Source organism: Electrophorus electricus, chromosome 16 (assembly GCF_041902795.1).
Source record: "Electrophorus electricus isolate QZ-2024a chromosome 16, ASM4190279v1, whole genome shotgun sequence".
Classification (NCBI taxonomy): Eukaryota; Metazoa; Chordata; class Actinopteri; order Gymnotiformes; family Gymnotidae; genus Electrophorus; species Electrophorus electricus.
In genome coordinates, this window is record NC_137512.1 from 17,993,610 (window position 1) to 18,015,907 (window position 22,298).

The following is a 22,298-nucleotide window of genomic DNA, read 5'->3' on the forward strand; positions in this document are numbered from 1 at the left end:
AAATGAAAAAAAAAAAAAAACAACAACATAAGAAGATAAGAAGGCAAGGCAATTTTCAAATCCATTTTAATTGTTATACAACTTGTAGATAATTCAGTCAGTATACTCAAGGATGTTGCAAAAACAGATTTTTCTTTAATATTAAGAATTGTTCAATAAGGCCCAAATTATGCCATTATACCACTGAAATTTTCCAGATCTTAACTTGCAGTACTTGTGGACTTTATATGTCTAGTTGTGCAAAAATGTGCTTATTATTGCTTGTATTATTGCAATCATGTGCGAGTCTGAAAGGCTGACTTTAAGTGTATTATATGTATGCGGCATTTGGTAAAGCGAGAACATTAACCTAATAAAGAGAAAGCTTGTGCCGCTCTTATAAGAAAAAATTAAACAGGCTTTGGCTTTAATACTGCATATGATAACGGACACAAGGAAATCTGTGCTCTGATGTGATATGCTAGCACACTACGTGACTTTAAAAAGCATAACATGAACAAAATTGGACCTGCGTATTATATGCATGTCATAACCTGTGATATGATGTCACTTCCTGAATTAGGCATGTTCTGTCAAGAAATAGTAAGAAAGTAAGCAAAATACTGTGCTTTGCAGATTATTTAGTGTTTTGTAGATTGGTGATTAGAACTGATACTCCAGATGTGTCAAAATACATAAAACACAAGATACATCCCTACATTTCTTTTGTTAACCAATTAAATTTGTCCAGGGGAATTCATTCTACTTCACAAACCAGGAGAAACCATAGCCTGGGTGTCAGTTTGCTTATTGGGTCATAGTTAATAACATGGTAATAACACAACAACTATTACAGCTCTGTTTGATCTTCTTTTACCATCTTCTTTAACAGAGTTGTGCAGTTGGATGGCTACAAAAAAACTACAGGTATTATGATGTTATTACTTTGCACACTTGAAAAGGAAAACAAAAATATAAGTTGTAAGTGTACTGTTCTATGGGTTTCTGATAATTGAATTCAATCACAATGTATCTGATTTTATACATAACTGAAGAACATTTTAGTATAAAAAAAAAAATCTGTGGCGTGTGCAGCAACCTCATCTTCGTTCGGAAGGGGCGGGAAGTAGTATTCATTTCCTTGTTCCTGCAGGGCAACAAAAGAGAAAAATGTTCCATCTTTCGCTTATGGTCCAAACGCAACACTGCACACGAAGGAAATAAGGGACCTCTCACCACCTGTTCCCCTGAATCTCTCAAAGCATGTTAGCTTGAGACAGAGTCCAAGGTCTCACGTAGTGGCACCAATGTGACATTCAGATGCCTTTTACATTAGCAAATGTTCAGTATTCTTTGGAGATGTTTCAGCTGTCAGCCTGTGCAGGACAATACCAGAGAATTATATCGAGGCTACAACCTCACAGGGAGTTTCTGAGCCGCCATCCTGGTATTCAGGTGTTTTAATCCATAGTATGAGACATTCATGATGTGCATTACAATAAGCGGTGTCTTTCATTCTTGGTCTAAAACAGCTTCGTTACTCATGACTTGAGAACAGCTGTGATGGGGAATGCGACATGGCGTCAGAGCTGGAGGTGCGGCGCGGCCCGGGGTGGCCAGGCGCCTAGGAACGCTAGACAGGGACACGCTCCCAGGCAGGGGAGCAAGGACACTCCTGTAAATATAGAGCATGGAGGCGGTGAGACCAAGGGATTTATGGAGGTGCAGGCAGAGTGTACTGTCACTACACTGCCTCTGGGAGGTGCTACACCACGCTTGGGGCCACTGTCATTGGCGAGCACACTGCTTCCTGACTACATCTGCTCCCTTTTCTCTGCTCTCATGGAGAGCACCGTAGGAGACTCCACACTGTTCAGCTCTATTCAACTGAAGTCTGTTCAACTCTGTGGGTCAGTCCAGGACATGGTACCATTCATTACATCTACGACAACACACTCCCAACTTGCTGGGGGAGCTTTGAGATGCATATGACATAGTAGCTTTTGACCAATGAGTTTTAAGGAGTAGGTCTCATAGGTACATATGCACACACTGCATCTGGGATTCATTAAAACAATACTAAACAGTAGATGAATTACTTACCATTTGTGACTGATCTGCCCTTGACTGCAAACACCTTCAATAAACCAATAAGACAAAAGAGGGTGATTTAATGTACTGTAAGTCATGGTGAGACAAATTAACATTTGGCTTCACATCATTTAGTTACACTGCTGGCATGCAAAACACATCACTTTAGGAAAGTTACAAAACTGCATAAAAGTGCAGTTTGATAACCATAGTATCTTTATCACTGAAAACCAACACCAAGCATTGCAATGGTGCAATTCAAACCACACATTACATACTGGCTGACAGCCTTGAGTGAAAAAGTATTCAATCACCTGAATATATATTTGTGTGTTTGTGCATGTGTGTGTGTGTCTGTGTGTTGTTATTTGTAATGAGCAAACAAATGAAGCAGTGAGCTAGTGTTTGCAGAAAGCCACAAAACTGTTTGGGTGATTAAATTAATAAGACTATGGCAGTAAATTATCCATCTATCATACAGAGTCCACAGAAGAATCCACATCCCAGACTAATAATCGACTCCCAATATGTAATGCTGCTGTCATGCATATAATTACATTTTACGGCTTTTTTTCTAAGCCACTTTAAAATGCTAGACAAAATAATACTATTAACATTGCATAAATTACTTCTGTGTGCCTTGGTTTAAATCATATTTCATCTTCTGAATACTTTTTGTTGCATCACTACTATGTACATCATATGTTAGCTTAGTATGTAAAGTACATTTTACTTAAAAAGCTTTGGGTAACGCACTTTAATAGCTTGAAGTTATTATAATATACCTACTAACAGTGACTACTCACATAACCATACAGTGCTCGGTCACACTCTCATTCTAAAGCGCAGCGTGAACAATAAGCACTCCTGCAGTACTTACAGCTGTCACCTTTCCATCCTGACACCAGGCTTTGTGTCAATGCTTTTGCTAAGTGCATCAAATGGGATTGACATTAAAACAAAGCAAACAGAAACCAGTGGCTTCCTGTGTGTGTCCTGATAATATGGCAGGAGCTAGAAGTCCATGCTTACCTTGGCAGGGGTGGATCCCTTGGTTTCCCACATGCCGCGCGTTTTAGACATGTCCGCTGGCTTCGATTCCTGCCGAGACCACACAGCGCAGTAGTCACACATCTGGCTCCAGCCATACTCACACGATCCAGCCACTTTTGCATGCGACAGCAGTTTTACCTTGGCAGGCCAGAGACGGGAGAGGAGCGGCAGACAGAGAGAGCAAAAGAGCAGGCCAGGCCAGAGCTGAGGAGAGCTACCAAGGAGGAGAAGAAGTCACCCAGCTATCAGGAAATTAGAAGCACAAGAGTGTTCAAGGTGAAGAAAAGAGACGTTCTGTTTGAAAGAAATAAAATGAAAGTGGCCACGTTCTTTCAGATTACAATAAGAGTTTCGAATGGAATATAGTGCAATTGTTGTCAATATTGTCTAAACTTAATTTCTGGTGTGCTCCATTTTTGTTGGCTACTAAGTGACGTTTAAGGTGGTATTATTGGGGGTAAAAAAGATTCCTTTCCCCAACCCCACTTCTGAGGTTCAACATTAGTCAGTGGAAACATAATTTTATGGTCCTTTGAAAATAATTTTGCAATAAAAAAAACATTTCCTACAGCTTGCATACAATGCAGAAAACACTATCTTCATGTTCATTTTCAAGTTAAAGTACAATATAGCCCTTAGCCATTAGAGGGCCCTCCTGCATCATGCAGCCCACCAACACTGTCCGTTAAAAGGTGAGTGAACTAGGCTGAGGTTTCGCTCTGAGAGTACAATTTATCAAGCTGTATTGTACAAACACTGTCAGATTAGCTCTAGCTAGTCTTCATCCTGAGAGAGTTCCTGTGGCACTTGATCCCATGGAATATTCCGATAAATGTGAAGATAGCATATGCATAATACTGTTTTTCTTTCTGGTGTTTCTTTACCTGAGAGAATAAAGACAAGCCAACACACCCAAACCCTGCACCATGCCGTAGAGCTTAACATAAATACAGGTATTCCAAAAAAAATTTGTCCCTGGAGAAAATCAGTATTATATTGCAGTATATGTTTCATGCAGAGAACTGAGAGCATATGTATCAGTTCAGACTGAATCTCCACAGAGACTGTCCTCCTGCGGTCATATACACAACCCAGTCCGTGTGTCACCATGATCGTTGCTTTCTTGTCTCAGGCTACAGTGTAAGAGTGCCATTCATTTCTCAGTGCATACACATTACACAGAGAGAGGGCCTCTTTGGGGCTCATCTTGGAACTAGTAAGAGTTGCTTAAAATAAACATGGCCAAGTGTGAAGTACAGCATATAAGAAAGAGGAGAGGGCAAGCAAGGCAGAGAAATCTTGGACCTGTGCCACAGACTGCCCCGACTGCCTGACCTTTCACTGGTTTCCACATACACAATCATCTATCCTCACTTAGGTTTTTTGTGCAGTATTTTTCTAAGCCTGATGGGAACATGTGGCACATGTGGCTACATATTTTAGGTCTTAGAAATCAGTTTCCCATTATTGATGATCTTTTCTATGAGGATTAAGGCATTCCCCATTTGCACCAGGTGGTGTAACTGTGTTTACTGATTGGCAAGAATATCCTCCAAACTGGAGTCCCATGTTCATATTTCTTATGTATGTTGCTAATCGCTCATTCTCAGTCAAGAAGAAATATGATTACAACACAAGTACAATCTTTCCTCGTTGTGAGCTGTCTTGTAATTCACCCTGTAGAAGCCAACACACCCTCAAACAGTGCATGAAACTAATTTTCTCGCCCTGTAATTTATGTATGCACTACATCACATGGAGAGAATCAAATCATTTTGCAGGTCTGGAACAGAATAGCAGTGCAGAGCCCTGCTGTTAATCACAGAATGGTAGATTCTGCACAGTCTAAGATGATGGGACTGCTGGGCCTGATGGATCTGTGGAGCAGCTGGGGAACTCACAGGTTTGCTTCCTGTAGGCTTCCCTGCCGGGGCCTTTGTCTCCAGAGGCTTCGTCTCAGCGGGCTTTGTCTCAGCGGGCTTCGCCTCTGGAATCTTTGTCTCTGCTGTCTTTGTCTCTGGAGTCTTGGCTTTCCAGCTGTTAATTCGACCTGCCGCACCGATGTTTATTCCAGCAGTATCCTGTGTAGAGAGGGAACACTGTTGTTATTTAGTCCAAAGGACACCATGGCTGGCAGCCTTCCAGATTCATCAGTGTGTCTCTTTTGGCCCGGGATGTGACGTGGAGTCGGCTCTAGTCTGGGCCTGCTATGGACTGGCCCTGTCCTGCACCTTGGAAGCAGTAGCAGGGGTAGCAGGACCTGGAGATGCAGAACTCTGCACGTTGCCCTTCTCCCACATGCTCTTAATGTTGCGGACACCCTCCACTGCGGGCAGGTCCTTCACAGGAGACTTGGGTGACTTCACGTCCTTAGTCTGTACAATAAAAACAGAGCTGAGTTACAGCATATATACGTGTTATAGCACATATATAGTATAAAGATTCAAATGTGCTAATGCATGTGCGTTTCACGTTGCATGTACCTGAACTGCAGAGGTGTACTGCTCTAGCCTATTGCCTATCTTACACACAATTGGAGTGTGTGGCGCCTTCGATGTCCTAAAAAAGTTGGATTGTAATTTATTCAGCTAATATGAATATATTTGGCTAGTAAGGCAAACAAGCAAGCAATAGTGCATTCAGGCAAAGGACAATGATAAAACATGGGAACTTACGTTTTTTGGGCTGACCTGCTCAAAAATTCAGCCTTCTCTCCTATCTGTGGAAGATATCAAGAAATACAAATCCGGAAATTGGACAGGGCACATTTAATGTAAGCTCAGCTTGTTCGTGCAACCAAATTTTTCCCAGTCCACAAAGTAACAGAAGACAGAAGCAGCTACAGTACTTTATATGCACTACATTCTTAGCTTGTATAAAACTGTTTTGCTGGAACAAAACAAGGAACTCTGCCATTTCTTTTTGTCATTTTTGTCATTTTCTAGTCATTATTCATGTTCCTGAAACTTTATGTTCAACAAAGTTTCTCATGTGATAAAAAGTGTAAAAAAATAAATAAAATCTAGCTATAATTCCCAGAAGGGCACAGGAATACAGGCCGTTAGGTAGAATCCCCAACTTTAGCATCACTGCCATTCTGATGAGGTCGTGTACTGACCTTGGTGGATGCTCCCTTTGGGGACATACACTTGAACGGTGCCTTGCTCTCCTCACTGGACTCTTCCTTCTGCCGCTTCTTCTCGGCTGCCTCGGCCCTCCTACGCTCGATCTCCTCCCTCATCTTCTGCCTCTCTTGCTGCAGTAGGGAGAGAGTGATAAAGAGCTCTGGACTGACCCCTTTCATATTTAGTGCGCAGGTGAAATTTTGTGCTATATGTTTTCATGGCATCAAGGTCTATCCAGTTTTATGTGTAATTTTTAACTTTTAACTGAAGCTCTATAGACTGTATACCTCCTCCTTGGTCTTCTTCTCTTCCAATTGCTGTTTCTTCTGCTTCTCCTCTTCTTCCAGGATCTTCTTCCTCTCCTCTCTCTTTTTCTTCAGCTCCTCGAGTTCGACCTCGGCGCTCTGCTGTTTCTGCTTCATCTTCTCAAACTCTTCACTCTCTGCCTGGTTTCTCAGACGCTTCAGCTCCACCAGCTTCCGTTCGGCCTCCTGCTTCACCATGGGATCCTGCTTCTGCACCTCTGGAGTGCGGAGCCCAACACGGCTAGAAAACACACACACACAAGACACAAGACACACACACACACAAATATGCACACAGGAATATAGACACATACAAAACACATACACACATGCACAAACATATGCATACAAATGCTTTCAAAATAATTCAAGTGATGTCTTCAGATGTAGATACGCAGGTGTTCTCTTGAAGTCATTGATGTTGACTTCTTAAATTGTGACAACTAAACCGTTGAGTAATCCACTCAGTTGTTCACTGTATATTAAATGCATCTTTAGTGGATGCCCATACCCCACTGGCTTCTCAGGTATCTTGACTTTAGCAGAGGTGTCATCTGCATTCTGCTGCTTCACTGGGTCTTTCTGCTCCTATCATGAAAAAAGTGGTGATATGTTCTTTCAGTTACTGAAATATTCATTCTAGCAATAATTAGTTAAAATATGCTCAATGAAAGTGGCACAGTGATTGAAACCGACAACTTACTTTATCACGCAAAAAGGATAGTTTGGGTTTCTCCTCCATGACCTACGAAGTAAAAAAAGAACATGAATTTGGTTGCCATATAAGTGATCATATGTCATTACTTAACCGATTTCCAAGTTCAAGTTTTAAGTCAAATCTTCAAGTTCAAGTTTAGTCATTCCTCGATGTACTTAGTATACATTGCAATAAGGTCTTCTGTTCCATTGTGCAACACAACAACAGTACAGCAGCAGCAACAGCAGGGCAGCAATCCAATTCCAATCAGGAATTTCCTGAAAGGAGGTATGGCTTCAGGATCTACAAATATCCACTAGTTTACCAATAGAATACTCATGTTGCATATGTGCTTTAGTGGATGTTTTTGTAAGCTAAATATATCAGTAAAGAACACACGAAAGACCAGCCTGCCAACTAAAAGCCATTCCTGAGTGGAATCAGGCCAAACAGGTCGATTAGCAATTGTGGTAAAGGCATGCTTAGCGATCAACATAAGAGTGAACCCTGTGTTTCCCTGTGACTCAAAACTCTGTAGCAGTATAGCCACTCATGGAAAATGCACAGCAAACCAACAGCAGTGCCACAGTCTCATAGCATCAAGCCATTCTTAATGGAAACCCATTGCGAACACAACATACATAAGGTGAATGAGGTGACTGCAAGTCGGTGATACTACATTGTGACCACAAAAAGTTTGAAAATCACGAAAAAGTGGGGAACAGATGGAGTGGCCAAATCTGTGATCTGTGGAGTCTGAAGCACAAGCTACAAGAGAAACACCTCCTCAGGTTGAACTTTCTCCTCAATCTTTACTTTGGGTTTTTCTTCCGCCTCTTTTTTCCATTTTGGTTTTTCCTCCACTTCCTTTTTTGAAACTGTTTTCGCTTCAGTCTCCTTCTTTGAAATGATTGGTTTGTCTTCGATCTTCTTTGGTGCTGCTGCCTTCTGCTGAACTTCAGGTTTTACAGGAGGTTTCTTCTCAGCTTTGGTCTTTGGGAGTTCAGCCTTAACCTCTACCTCCTTTGACCTTTCTGGTTTTTCTTCAGCTTTCACCTCTGGCATAGGAGGTTTTTCTTCTTCTTTCTTCACCTGCTCCACCTCCTTCTTCCCCACCAGAGGTTCACTTTGAACTGGTATCTTTGGAGCAGCAAGTGATTCAGTTGGTTTCTTTGACGGTTCCTCCAACTCTTCCTGCACAGGCTTTTCTCCGTTGGATTTAACAGACTCTTCCTCAAAAGCTGCCTCTACTGTTTGTTCCTCTTTCACAGACTCGGCCTGCCTCTCTTCCTTTGGTAACAAACCTTTATCTTTAAGCTCTTCTTTTTCTAAACCTGCACTCTCTAGACCTGCCTCTGATTTCTCCTCAGTCACTTTGTTTGTACTGATAGCTTGATCTTCAACCTCTTCCTACAAAATATAACAAATAATTTAAGCAGCCAATCTGAACACCAAACTTCCAGTTTTCCACTCCGAAACCCATAAATAAATAATAGCACTGCCATACCTCACTTCTTGATACTATTTCTTTATTTTTTTCTTCAATGGATTCCTGTTAAAAAAGTAATAACATAAATCATATATATTCGTTCACTGTGTTCATTCATTCTGTCAAAATGGCTTGACAGTTTTAATGGTTTTAAAACTGAGACAATGACCTGTTCTGTGAGATAGGACGTCTGCGGCTTTTCTTCCTCCTCCTCATCCTCTTTCTTCTGCACAGCCTCCTCTGTCACCCCGACTGTCACCTGCACCTGCACCTTTGCCTCCTCTTTCTTCCCTTCTTTCTCTCTCCAAGAGCTGATCCCTGATTCCTCATCCGTATCCCTGAGAGGACTCCTGCGGCTCGGCCTGTCCTCGCTGATGGCTGCGTCTCCATCGGTGATGGTGGGATCGAACTCCTTTTGTCTCTCCATGGCCTCCTTCATTCTCCTCTGCCTACGCTCCTCACGCTTTGCAAGGCGCTCCAGGAGAGCTTGGTCATCGTCATTAGTCGCCGGGGTGCTGATCAGCATTGAAAAACCCGTTTCTGTTACACTAAAGAAATCATGAATAACCATTATCATATATATATATATATATGCTCTCTGTGCCAAAACAAAGTATAAACAGATGTGTTTAGATGATTCATTCTGTCAGGCTGTATGTGTTAGTGCTGTAGAGTTCAATGAAGCTGTATGTGTTAGTGCTACAGACACTGAAGACATACAGCCAAATAGAACTCTACAATGCAGAGGTTACTATGAGGCTGTATGTGCTAGAGCTATAGAGGTCTATGAGGCTGTGTGTGCTAGTACTATAGAGGTCTATGAGACTGTATTTGCTAGTGCTATAGAGGTCTATGAGGCTGTATGTGCTTGTACTATAGAGGTCTATGAGACTGTATGTGCTAGTGCTATAGAGGTCTATGAGACTGTATGTGTTAGTGCTATAGAGGTCTATGAGGCTGTATGTGCTTGTACTATAGAGGTCTATGAGACTGTATGTGCTAGTGCTATAGAGGTCTATGAGACTGTATTTGCTAGTGCTATAGAGGTCTATGAGGCTGTATGTGCTTGTGCTATAGAGGTCTATGAGACTGTATGTGCTAGTGCTATAGAGGTCTATGAGACTGTATGTGCTAGTGCTATAGAGGTCTATGAGACTGTATGTGTTAGTGCTATAGAGGTCTATAAGACTGTATGTGTTAGTGCTATAGAGGTCTATGAGACTGTATGTGTTAGTGCTGTATAGTTCTATGAGGCTGTATGTGTTAGTGCTATAGAGGTCTATGAGACTGTATGTGTTACTGCTGTATAGTTCTATGAGGCTGTATGTGTTAGTGCTATAGAGGTCTATGAGACTGTATGTGTTAGTGCTGTATAGTTCTATGAGGCTGTATGTGTTAGTGCTATAGAGGTCTATGAGACTGTATGTGTTAGTGCTGTATAGTTCTATGAGGCTGTATGTGTTAGTGCTATAGAGGTCTATCTGGCTCCACCTGTTTGTGCTGTTGAGATCTGTAGCAGTGCTGCTCATCTCCTCATTCTCCATGTTCCGCAGCCGCTCCTGACGAGCTCTCCGCCTTCGCTCTCGAGCAGCTTCTTCGTCATCATCATCATCAAATTTGGAGTAGCTCACCCTAGGCAGGCAGCAAAGTATACATACCCAACATTGACACTCTGATTAGCAAAATTAATTAACTGTTGGATTAGATCACTGGGATGAGCCAATGACTATCTTGGCTGTGATGTAAGAATCACAAATATTACACCACCCCAGGTGAAAACTGTTTAACAACAAACTATACATGGACCTGAAAAACAGTGGCTTTGTTTAGGTCTGCATGCATGCGTGTGTGAGTATGTGTGTGTGAGAGTGTGTGTTGTAGGTCAATTGAGGAGGAGAGAAATGTAAACAACATGTACATAAAACCTGTAAGATGCTTAGACAGACTCAGCTAAAGTTCCTTTTATGGCATTTTACTGGATCAGAAAGCAGGCTGGACAGTTATCCAAAGGAGAAAATCTCATTAGTGTTGTTTTCTAGCAGTGAAGCAGTTGTTTTTTTCTCAGCCAAGAAAGGCACCAAATCGTGCCCAAACAGTTGATTCCTAATTGGTTACCTTCCACTATCTCTGAGGACCAGTGCAGCGAACCAAACGTTCCCCTGCCCTTTCCCTGATGAGTGGTTCTGGCCTGTCTTCAGTTTGCCATGACATGCCAGTGTTTATCAGGCACAGGCAGCATTTGGAATGGCCCATTGATAGAGGATTATTCCCCTCTCCTCCACGTGACTTCCCCCCTGCTGATGATTTACAGATGTTGCGGACGGTGGAATGATCCAAAACAGGGACAACAAATCCATTTATTCAGTCCAGTAGAGGACAAAAAAAGAAAGAAAGAAAGAAAGAAAGAAGGAAAGCTGCGATATCCAAACTGGACCGATCACCTAAAAAGGAAAACATTTCTTCTGAAGAATGATTTACAATACACCCAAACATCTATGCCTTGCCATGCAAATAACCAATATAAAAGATGAGAAAAAGATGGGGAAAAGTAGTGCTTTTCACTCCCTTGTGTGAAGCACCATAGCTGGGTATTAGGGCCTAGAATCCAAACCACAGTCAAAACATTCCTGCATCTATGGTGTTTCCTTGACCTTGTGATGAGGAGAGTAGGAGCAGTAATTCAAGTGAGGCAGGACAAGACAGTGGGGAAAATTCCCACTAAAGATTTTGTCCTTATGAATTGGATACTGCTCTGCTATTGGTGGATCTTCCAGTGACCAGGAGGTGGAGGAAATATTCTTTTCTTTTTTGTGAACAAAGTGTGACTGTGGCCATCAAATGCAGCAAAGGCAGCTACAGCAACACAACCCTGCATTTATTAAAATCAGTGCGTCTTGAAATGATCCTGCATTAAATTCCTTCTCCCAGAAATTAAAGTCACTTCCATAGTTGTTCCAGGCTTTAACACATTTAGCTTGGGGTACATGAAAATAAATTTTATTTACATCAATATTTTCCAACTGAATATTTTCTGTTTCTAAAAAAAATGTTATTTTTTTCCCCACTATAAAGACATATATGTGGTATAAACACGTTTCTTTCTTGCATGACCAGAATGGTTACATTTGAGACTCATCTATCCCAATAAAGTTTCCCTCTCCATGGTCGAAGTATATAAACACTCCACGATTTCTCAAACAAGTGCCCGGCGTAGTATTACTGTAGAGTTGCACTCTATATTATATAGTTTATGGTTTTCATCAAAAATGAGGAACAAAGGGACCATACTCCAAGACCATGTCTCCATTGATCCATTAATGAAAACTAATGAGAAATGTGTTTCTCTCCTTTGTATCCCACCCACCAGGGAGGAAAGTCTTTAGCCAATTAGAATTCATCTTCCAGTTGAAAGGCTATTACCAAGAAAGGCATGGCTAACTTGACGCCATCATCAATAGAGTGTCTGATGAATTCTACAGTTCTACAGTTTTGCCATAAATGGCTCAGACTATCTGGATCTCCAGCAGACCCTCAATAAGGAACATAACTATTAGGTCTACACAGCATAAGTCACTTTTAACAAATACTGACCCACTTGCCCTTAATAACACATTTCATGTGGTTCAACCCACTTTTTATTAGTACATTACAATCTATATCCTGGGTACACACATTTTGCTTTCTTTATTTGCTTTTTGTCCTAAAATATAGGTTGGAACTGCTCCACTCCATAAGACTGATTAAAATTTTGGCATTTAGCCAATTATTTGTAAATGATCAGCACAGTTAGAGCTGAGCTAGAAGATTTGGACCATCCTTCAGTTCTCTGCTCAGACACATGGTCGCCAGACCAGACCCCAATAAACGAACTTTGTAACAAGTATTTTTTTGACAGCAGCATAAATGACTTGTCTGGGAATGATTTCACTGAGCCAGTGCATACTGCAATCCATATTTTAGTTTTAGGACAAAATTCATGATGAAGTGTACAGCTGTGGAATCAGATATCTCACTGCTTGAGTTTGCCATTGAACTTGTTCTACTGAAAAGGAAGATGTTTTCTGAGTGGGGGCAGTGGGTTACACTGGGCAGTGGGAGCGCAGGTGCGCCCTGAAGCCTGCAGGGTGTGAATGTAGGTGAACAGATATGTCCAGGGTCACAGTCCAGAAGAATGAAACAGAGACATGGCATGGGGCCCATTAAACCATCAGCACCTGAGGTTCAGCCAAAGACACTACTTCCCCCTATCTACTCCGACATGTGCACATGCATGGACATACACACACAGTTGCAAATAAAAAGCGAGGCTGACAAACGGACATACAGAAACTTTCAGAAAAATCCTAACACATATATGCCTGGCAACTGCATGACAACATTTCCAACACTTTCCTGTTACTTAACTTAACTGTTACATAAATGGGTTTTTGACTAATCTTTCACAAATACCATTGAAAATGAGGTATGTTGACATATTCTCTAATTTGACTAAACGTTTGTTATTCATAATTTACATTCATGTCATACTGTGAGTACACTGAATCAGGATCTTTCCACGTAAATGTTGTCTGATTAAAGGAAAAAAAAAAACATATGCACCTAAAACAATTGTAATCCACAGATTACCTTTTAGGAACACAAAACATCTCCACTTTTTATGGACTGAATAGAATTCCATTGGCAAAAATTGCATGTATTATCTACAGCAGAAATTGTTTTATACCCTCCAGGGGCAGATATGCATCCCAACTGAAACACACAGCATAGTGTATCTGTCATCCTCAACTGTACACAACTGCCTGCCAGACCTTATAAGGCCTGCTGGATTGTGGGATTTGTAGGAGGATCGAGCAACCCTGGATGAGCGAGAGAGCCATGGCCATCCTGTCTTTTAGAAAAAGTGAGCCATCTCACCCTATAAACATTTTCGTCATACCCATGCATGAGTGCAACAATTAATGTTTTTATACTTCAGAAAAAAGATCATGCCTGCATGTATGGAGCGGATCTGTGTTTGTGATTTATTAGATTATGTGAAACATGTAAAAATTGACTGTGAAAAAAACTCTTCATGTCCCTGTAGTGATAAACTGAAGACTCATTTGGCAGCTGCCAATTTTCATAGAATTGTGTAAAAACAGATGAGCATGGATAAGTCTGACTCTAACAAGTCTGCTTTAAATAAGACTGGAATAAATATGCAACCACTAACTGACAGTCATGCATAACAGTCCATAAATGCTCTATTTAACATTCATACTTTCTTTCCAGATCACTCTGCCCTTTGCTGGACTCAAAAGGTTAAAGTATACAAATGTCCAAAACAGTTAAAATGTCTGTTTATATAATACAGGATGTCATGTAAAATATATCAACGAAGCCACAATATATACCATTCCTATATACAGTTGCTGGATATTTTTTGCCTATGGTTAAAATTTGTAACAGCTTGTTTGTATGTGAAAACTGCAAGCACTCCACCAGAACTCTCTAAGGAAGACATACAGATGCTTCAACCTTTATAAGGAATAGACAACGAAGCTGAGAGACAGCTGTTTGGATTGGGAAATTATAGGCCCTTCCAAGTTGGCCTGAAAGTTTGATCGAAAGCGAGAGAGAGAGAGAGAGAGAGAGAGAGAGAGAGAGAGAGAGAGAGAGAGAGAGCAAGTGCAAGATCTTCAATTAGAGATGATCCCTGCTGTATTTAAAATTATTAAAAACTTGACCTTGCTCAGAAATCCTACACAAATCTACATAACACTTGAAATAATGAGACTATAGACATTAATATTTTGACATAGGATTTGCTCTATAGGCATAATCTCAATATGGAGCACATTAAAGAATGAGATAGTACAATTTGTCAATAAGACATTGTATGATTTACTTCTCTGCTTCTTTCTGCATCTCTTCCCGCTTTTGTCTCCGGAGCTCCCTGCGGCGTTCAAAATCCTCGTCCATGCTGTCTCACGTGGAAAATCCTCTCCTGTCCTCACTGAGAGACAGAAAAGACAGCATGCGGGTTATGACACTACAGTGAAAATGCGACCCACAAACCAATACCACAGTGCATCTTTCCCACTGTCTGCTTTATATCAGTTCAGTGTCGCAGCATCCCAGCTCACTCCATCCCATCGACAACTACCAGAAAAGGCAAACCCTGCCTGTCCCCTGCACACCCTGTCTGCTCAAACTGCTGCTCTCCTCTACCTCACCCTCCTTATCGCCCTCGCCTTCTTTCGCTATTTTGGAACTTATCTGTACACCACTACCATCTTCATTACTTCTTTCTCTCACTCACTGTCTCTTTCTTGTCACTTGCTCAGTCCTGTTAAAGCATCTCGCAGAATGGAGTGGGCTGCTTTTTATATAATAGGCTTGCCGTGCCCAGATCATAAGCCCCACTCCTGAAGCGCCACACCAGCACACACTTCCACTGTTCTGCTGAGATTGTTATCATGCCTTTCCTGAGGAGCAGGGAAAACAACTTAGTGAAGTGGTGTGACCCTGCAGAGCCGCCTTCGGACACGGAGTGTGATGAGGAACGAGGGAAGCTCTTACATGCTGGGCTCAGCCATACCTTCTGCCTGGCTGTGAGCCTGAGGTACGTTATGGGGACAGTGTGGTCTACTAGGGATGGTCAAACACAAAGCACATGGTTTGTGGGGTCTAGATATGCAATATCTGACTTCTGTCCAGCAGAAGATGGGGTAAGGGATCCCAATAAAAACAGCCCACTTCCAGACCTTCTGGCTATAAAGACTGAATAAAAATAAATCAGCAATGTGTATGTGTATTCTTGTTTACAACTTGAGTTTCCTGCATGTTTTTTAATGTTACAAGGTTTTAGGAAGCACTGGGATACTTCAGTTAAACAATAGGCTGGTTTGATTACATTCCCTGTGGATTTAGATGTAACCAATGTGATGCAAAACCAAAACCAGATTGTTCTGCTTAATAGGGGTTATTGTGCTCATTGCACTGAACACTGAGATTTGACTGAAAAGACTCCCTACTCTGCCCTAAGGTCAGATCTAAGCAATAATATGGACAGAAAAAAGAACACAGTAGCTGTACCTAGCAGGGAAAGGGGAATGTAGCAGTGACTCAGTTGAGAATTCTCAAGAACAGTTCACCCCCACAGTCCTAACAGGAACACAACTAAAAATGAATTAATCCTTAAATGTGCAGCTAAATCCTTATATGCACCCATGGGGAAAGAGCGACTGCTTTCCCAGCATATTGAATGTTTCTTGACAGCATTTTTGTCAGGTTCATGAAACTTTCAGGAGGGGAAGCCAGGGCCTTCCATGTGGACATGAAGGCCTACTCCCCTGGGGGCATCACGCATGCCAGCCATGTGTCATTACCTCCAGAGTGCTGCTCACCCAGAGAACCTGTGGGAGGGTCAACTGGATGCACTCCATTCCTCTTATAGACCAGGGCATGACCACCTTCATCTGTTTGGTGGATACTGTTACAATGGGCTTCATGTCTTTTTAAAACTCTACAGTCAAAAATCATTATTAGCACTGCTGAAATCAAGTGGTAGACAATTATCTTTAAAATATAAGAATGGTTCTGTATAAGACATAATGGTAATTTTCTATGAAGCTCCACTATATGATTCTCCACTATACAGACAACACAGCTGACTTGAATACAGTCTTAAGTGCAGGAAGACCTGGGTCTAGATCCCCCTGCTTGCGGCCATCCAGTGCCTGGCATGTGTCCCAGCGCCAGAGCGCTGGAGCCGACCAGACCACCCGCCATGATGTGAGGGCCATGCCCCACAGCCACCTCCACCACAGTCCTGGGATCTGTTGCTGTGGCCCCTCTCCAAGCACCAGCGTCGTGTGCTCAAACCTGCAGATTTGATCTACAGAGGCTTCATGTACCCGAGAGCCAGGCAGCTTTCTAGCGCTGATCGGGTGACATACAGCCCCGGCCTGCACTGGCGGCCAAGAGACGTGATCTGCTCCGACTGAGGTGTGAGGGTGCAATCTTTTTACTGATTTGCACAGAAAAAAAAAAGTTGTTTTCATTATTTTATAAGTTTCGCAAATGAGGTCTCTATTATATACGGTCTTGACAGTAAGATAAACCCATTCGTGTTAAAAGATTTAATGTACCTCTGTAACATCTGTATGAACAGCTATTGTGTATGAAGGAATTCAGTCTCTTTCAAACTCTGCCTCTTCATCTGATCTTTTTGCACTCCCTAAAGTTGTAAGGAAAGAAAGGGAGCTGGCTTATTTGTGCCGGACATGTTATAGATTTCCCAGGCTTTCTGCCATCCTGTCCAGCCTTCCTACCACAAGGTAGGATCAAGCTTACAAATCATTTCCACATGACACAGACTGAGGACACATTTTAATTTACACATCTGCAACTGATTACAGTTTCTGGGCATGCTGCCCTTGCCATACTTCTCCCTCTTGTGGTCTTGAAATTCCAAAAATGCTGGAATCAGAATTCCACTCGTTCAGTGACCTACCCCCGGCTCAGTGAAACTTCCCGCTCATGAGCAAAGGCCATATAGAAGGGAACTCTTTTCCAGGAACAATGGACAATAACTGTGGAAATCCAATATGAATATCTGCAGAAATAATCATTATCCATGGGTTCATTCAGTTCCTAAACTCACAGATGTCTAAAGCAGGGGTCTGCTGTCCTCGGAAACCTGTTCAATGAGACAATCCAACACAGCAGTAAGGTACATTGAAGATATTCCAAGCCCAGTAATGGGCTGCCTTGTGGTTCTGCTGTAAAGGTTTATCATACGGAGACAGGACAAGTGCATACGGCCAGGATGCACTTCGTGGTGAGGCTGTGTGCTCGAGCTGAAACCTACATGTGCTTAACCGAGATGCAAAAACCAGCTGTGCCGGTTTAATCCACTGACAGACTACCTGTTCCTAGTCTGATTTATACAGTGACAAAATTGCAGTTACATTGCATGAGAGAAGATTCATCACATTAACAAAACATCATTCACATAGTTAACGTGGATGCCTGGAACCATCAAAGGGAAATATGGGGGAAACATGAGACTGCACATGCTGACAGCTGTGAGGCGGCTGGGCAGAGCAGGTTGCCTGTCAAATATGTTTCTCATAAGTTCACTTCAGCGTGCCCATTCATTATGGTGGATCTGCAAGCGGCACATGAGGGCTGAACTGCAAAGCGCTGCATTCCTAGACGATGGTGCAAAAACCGGATCTGTACAGCTCAGCTTCATCACTGAAACTGACCAGCTGAGTCGCAGTGAACATTCTTTTTCCACGTGAATGTGTTCCACTGATGCAGTGGGTTAGATATTTTAACAACGATAAATCTCTATATGAATTCCATCTGACTGCTCCTCCTCATGGATGTGTCACACAGGGAGAAGAACAAAGCAGAAAGGCATCTTTCTCCTGCTTGCAGCATCAGTCTTGCTACTTGGTCAAAGCTTCGAGTATTTCTACTACATATAGCCAAATATGGGCTGGATATTTTGCATGCATTTTTTGCATGCACATTTGTACACCTTGAAGAGAACTCCACCACTAGCACCATACAGTCACATGTGTTCACTGAGATCCTGTCCCTCAGATAAGACAGCAACTGATTTTATGACTGCAATATGAATTAAATCGATTTTTTCACAACACATTTGGCAGCTCATTCGTAACATCATGAAAAATCATGTCTTTTTAAATCTTACACAACTCCCTTTTCATTTGTAATTAGCATTAGTGCTGGCAATCAGCAATCCACAATTCTCAGAAGGAATGGGATTCCATGAGAACCAGGAGCAATTAGAAGCTGGAAGTGTCTTAACTCCCCCACTGCCCTGTGTTCCATCCAGAGACAGGTTTGTTGTTATAGGGATCCCTGTCAGAGATGCCTAGAATCAATGGCCATGGGTCTAATTTATGAGTAAGTCCTTGTTTCCTAAGGCATGCATGAAAATACAGTAGCAGTGGGGTTCAGGAAGGTGATGGAGTTGCACACTGGTATAGGCCCACATAACCAAATATGGGAAAAGATGCCGATGAGGTAAATGGATATGAACGTGCTTGCCACACTAAATAAGTACAGCATCCTTCCAAAGCAGTTCATAATCATTGCGATCTATAATACACTGACTCCTCTGAGATGCATCAGACAACTTTGAAATTGAAATTGTGAACAGTTATAAAACCTTGATCAGACATCTGGCAAAACACTGAAAAATCTTATGATGTGTGTAATTAAACAATGCAACTGTTAAGCATGCCTTGAGGAACTGACTTCCTCTTCACCTTATATAGCCACAGCGAATGGAAGCTGCGTTGGAATGGTTTTTGTTGCTTTGAGTTTGCTGCAGAGTTTGATTTACACTACATGATATTTTTAGCCATGCAGTAGGTGACAGACACAGCCAGACCCTACTCAGTGCTTTATACACAAGCCAGTTTTCCAGTGACTCCCTAACAGTCACTGTAAATGCATTCTAGTAGTTAATGTCATCATGCTATGAAGTTTGTAGTTATGGAAAGCACATGAATAGATCACAGTGAGTTTGGTAATGAGTAAATGCAGTAGGCACCTGGATAAAATTACACACAGTGGACTACTCGTGGATTTTTTAAAGGTCAAACACAAATTGTTTGCAGCAGAAGTCTGTCCCTGATAAACCTTACATGCTTCAGTGTGATGTTCTCATGTGAGCACAGAAGCCTTACTGGAAATAAGATCAGGCCTGTTTAATGTGGCCCCCGGGGCAGTGATGAAACTGAACCTTGCACTAAATGAATCCATAATGACCATCTTACATCCAGTGCAAGCATGCTTGTGCACATGCATGCCCACATGCACTCACCATCCCATGTATACAGTTGCGCACACATGGGGAAAGCCATTTCCTCTTTACATTAGGGGAGCTGCACCTGTGTCACTGAAGAACAGAGATCTTTCTGTGCATTCACTAATGAGCCAGCATCCATCCATGACTATCCCCAAGCTTAAGTCTACAACACTGGACCAAGTCCAAGAATGGAACCAAAATACCATGGCATAGTTAATCTGAAAAGATATGTACCAAAGTGACAGGATGAATTATTTCAAGGCTAGTTTGATTTATGAGCCCCATTTCTCATTGCTTTCATATGTTTATTGAAATGTAGTAACCAAAACTGATTTACAGTCATTTACTAGCACTTATGCCAAGTTACAAAGCTATGTTTCAAGCTATGTTAAAGGTATATTATGCACTTATATAATGCTTCCACATTTGGAAAATGGAAGTCAGCTTCCTATATTTAGATTAGGGTACTGAGTAGAGCAGGACTAAGAAGTGCTAAAATCCATGTTTTCTCATGATGTAATATCAGATCTAAACTTGTACAACATATGTCCAATAGATAAATCTACAGCTCTAACATCTGCTTACAACATCAAATTGTGTCCTCTCAATGGGCTCCTTAAAAGTCAGGATACTAGCACAGGCATGTTTGAATTGTTAGATGAACATTTGCTCCTTCAAAATATTAGAGGCTTTGATCTTTGATACTAATATGCTCTCCCTCCATCAGGAAATAGCATGAAAAGAAACAAAAAAGGTTTTGTAGATATACCTACATCTCCATCAGTACCTGAAAACCCCCTGATTCACTTGGCTATGCTTCTCATTGTGATGAAGGCTGTGCTGTCTAGCATGTCCATAAACATGCCATAGCAAAAAAGCTGGCCTTGGCATAGTGAAGATAGCCGCCTCCACAAATCAAGCCTGTAGATCAAGAATGTGGAATTTCCACACATTTTCCAGTGTATAAATTCTATATATGCAATATATGCAATTATATTTTTATCTGCTCCACTAGCTTCATTGTACACGTCTTTCATTTTCAAAGAAAAATAATGTTCTCTATTAGGTACACCCAAAAAGGCCACGAAGAAGTTAGCACCACTTGGAATGTCAATAATTCTCCAATTTAGGGTCATTTACACAGAGAGTTTACAGATTTCTCTTTAAAGCAACAGACCATGGATTATAAGATGCTACTGCGAGAACCTTAATGGAGTGAAACACATTTCTTGTCTCTATGCAGACAAGGCATCAATCAAACAGATGCTCATGGACGCTTGAAGAGCAGGTTTCCAGCTTTGCGGTTTACCATCTAAGGCAAAAGACTTGACTTGGCATGACTCTTCTCCAGCTCCAAAGCTGCAAGAAGCCTGGTTAATGTATGATAAACAGTATGCTAGAATGGAACAGTTTCAAGGACTAAACCTCAGGAACCCAGGATGCATTTGCTCCTTATTTTCTGTATTATTCAGAAAACATCTGCAGATGTCTCAGCATGTATTTGATGGACCTTCCCAAAGAAACACTGGTTTAGGTTTTCTTGGGCTTCATGGTTGAGGAATGCTAAATGTGCCAGTTATTCTTCATCCCTGGTTAGGCTAGTGTGCTCATCAGTACTGTGGTACTGTTCCCAATTCCAGTTCCACACTCTGGAACATTATTTATCTACTTGCTCAGACAATGAAAAAATTGAACTGTACTTATTTACTTAATCTCTGGTCTGCAGTCTGATTAGTTCCTAGATACTCAGTTTACTTGACATACACAAAAATTGCACAAGTAGTAATTTTTACTAAATATTATTATTGGAGAAAAATAGTGTGTACATCACTTCTGATACAATACTAAGTGCTTACAGTTCATTTTTTGTCACATTTTTTCCCATGAAGCTAGCTCAGATATGGGCATTTTAGCATTTATAAAAATATACATGGTTATGTTGAGTAAGATGGTAAAATATATTTTGAAATGCTCATCTTGTTTGGTCCAAAACCTTAAACAAAGTTTTATAATACAACCACTATCTCTGACTGGTTCAGGTGTGTTGGGGGAAAAATGAGTACCATCTGTGACTACGTCTAACAACTTCAATACTGTCACTCTACACCAAAAATGGAAATATATTCACATAAAACATAAATATATTTACATAAAAATTTTGCTCAGCTCAAAAGCAGAACATTGAAAATATATAAATTAAGTAAAAATGCAAAACCAAGTAGAACATTATCAAGAAAGCCTACTGTGGATTCATCTGCAAATATTCAGTGAGATCTTTATGGACAATATAGTCTTGTCAGTAGGCTAAGTGTAAGTCATAAGTCATTATAAGAAGTTTTACTAATACCAAATAATAATAAATGGAGTTTAGGTCTTGTTTAGATGTTAACAAATGTTATTACCCATCATATTTGTCTAAGGTTCATTCTAGTTATGGCCTCCTACATATGCTGTTTGTATATAAATATGCTTTATATCCTGCAGATCTACAAACGTTTTAAAAGTAAAACCGTTGAACTGAGTGGGCACTATGTTAGGGAAAATATAGAGCGATAAGAATGACACCTACCTGAGAAATCAGGTGCCAGTTGCGGATGTAACCGGTGGGTTTTAACGTAACGTTCGACTATAACCTACCAAAGTAAGGGAAGATGAAGAATTTGCGCTGCTTTGTTATCTCTCGCTACATAAATCGAACGATTTATGCTCCGCCTTCTGTATTTAT

The 22,298-nt window shown here is 41.2% G+C and overlaps 1 protein-coding gene across 8 annotated transcripts; it reads right to left on the bottom strand.

The window, feature by feature from the left end:
* Nucleotides 1-43: 43 nt before the first annotated feature.
* On the bottom strand, nt 44-22,253 carry cald1b (caldesmon 1b). 8 transcript variants are annotated; one of them, XM_081698687.1, is made up of 18 exons: nt 22,143-22,253; nt 14,627-14,734; nt 10,231-10,371; nt 8,909-9,254; nt 8,758-8,802; nt 8,034-8,660; nt 7,257-7,298; nt 7,065-7,141; nt 6,536-6,794; nt 6,242-6,379; nt 5,799-5,842; nt 5,607-5,682; nt 5,355-5,498; nt 5,025-5,204; nt 3,262-3,365; nt 3,103-3,171; nt 2,083-2,116; nt 44-1,126 (listed from the first exon to the last, which is right to left on the bottom strand). In XM_081698687.1, the coding sequence occupies exons 2-18, from the start codon at nt 14,698-14,700 to the stop codon at nt 1,019-1,021; spliced, it is 2,508 nt and encodes an 835-aa protein (XP_081554813.1). In that variant the 5' UTR covers nt 14,701-14,734; nt 22,143-22,253; the 3' UTR covers nt 44-1,018. The 8 variants fall into 8 exon arrangements, 7 of the variants coding, with proteins under 7 accessions (XP_081554813.1, XP_081554811.1, XP_081554809.1 ...); XM_081698685.1 differs by having other exon boundaries at nt 8,067-8,660; nt 8,909-9,287; XM_081698683.1 differs by having other exon boundaries at nt 8,909-9,287.
* Between the last annotated feature and the right edge of the window lie 45 nt (nt 22,254-22,298).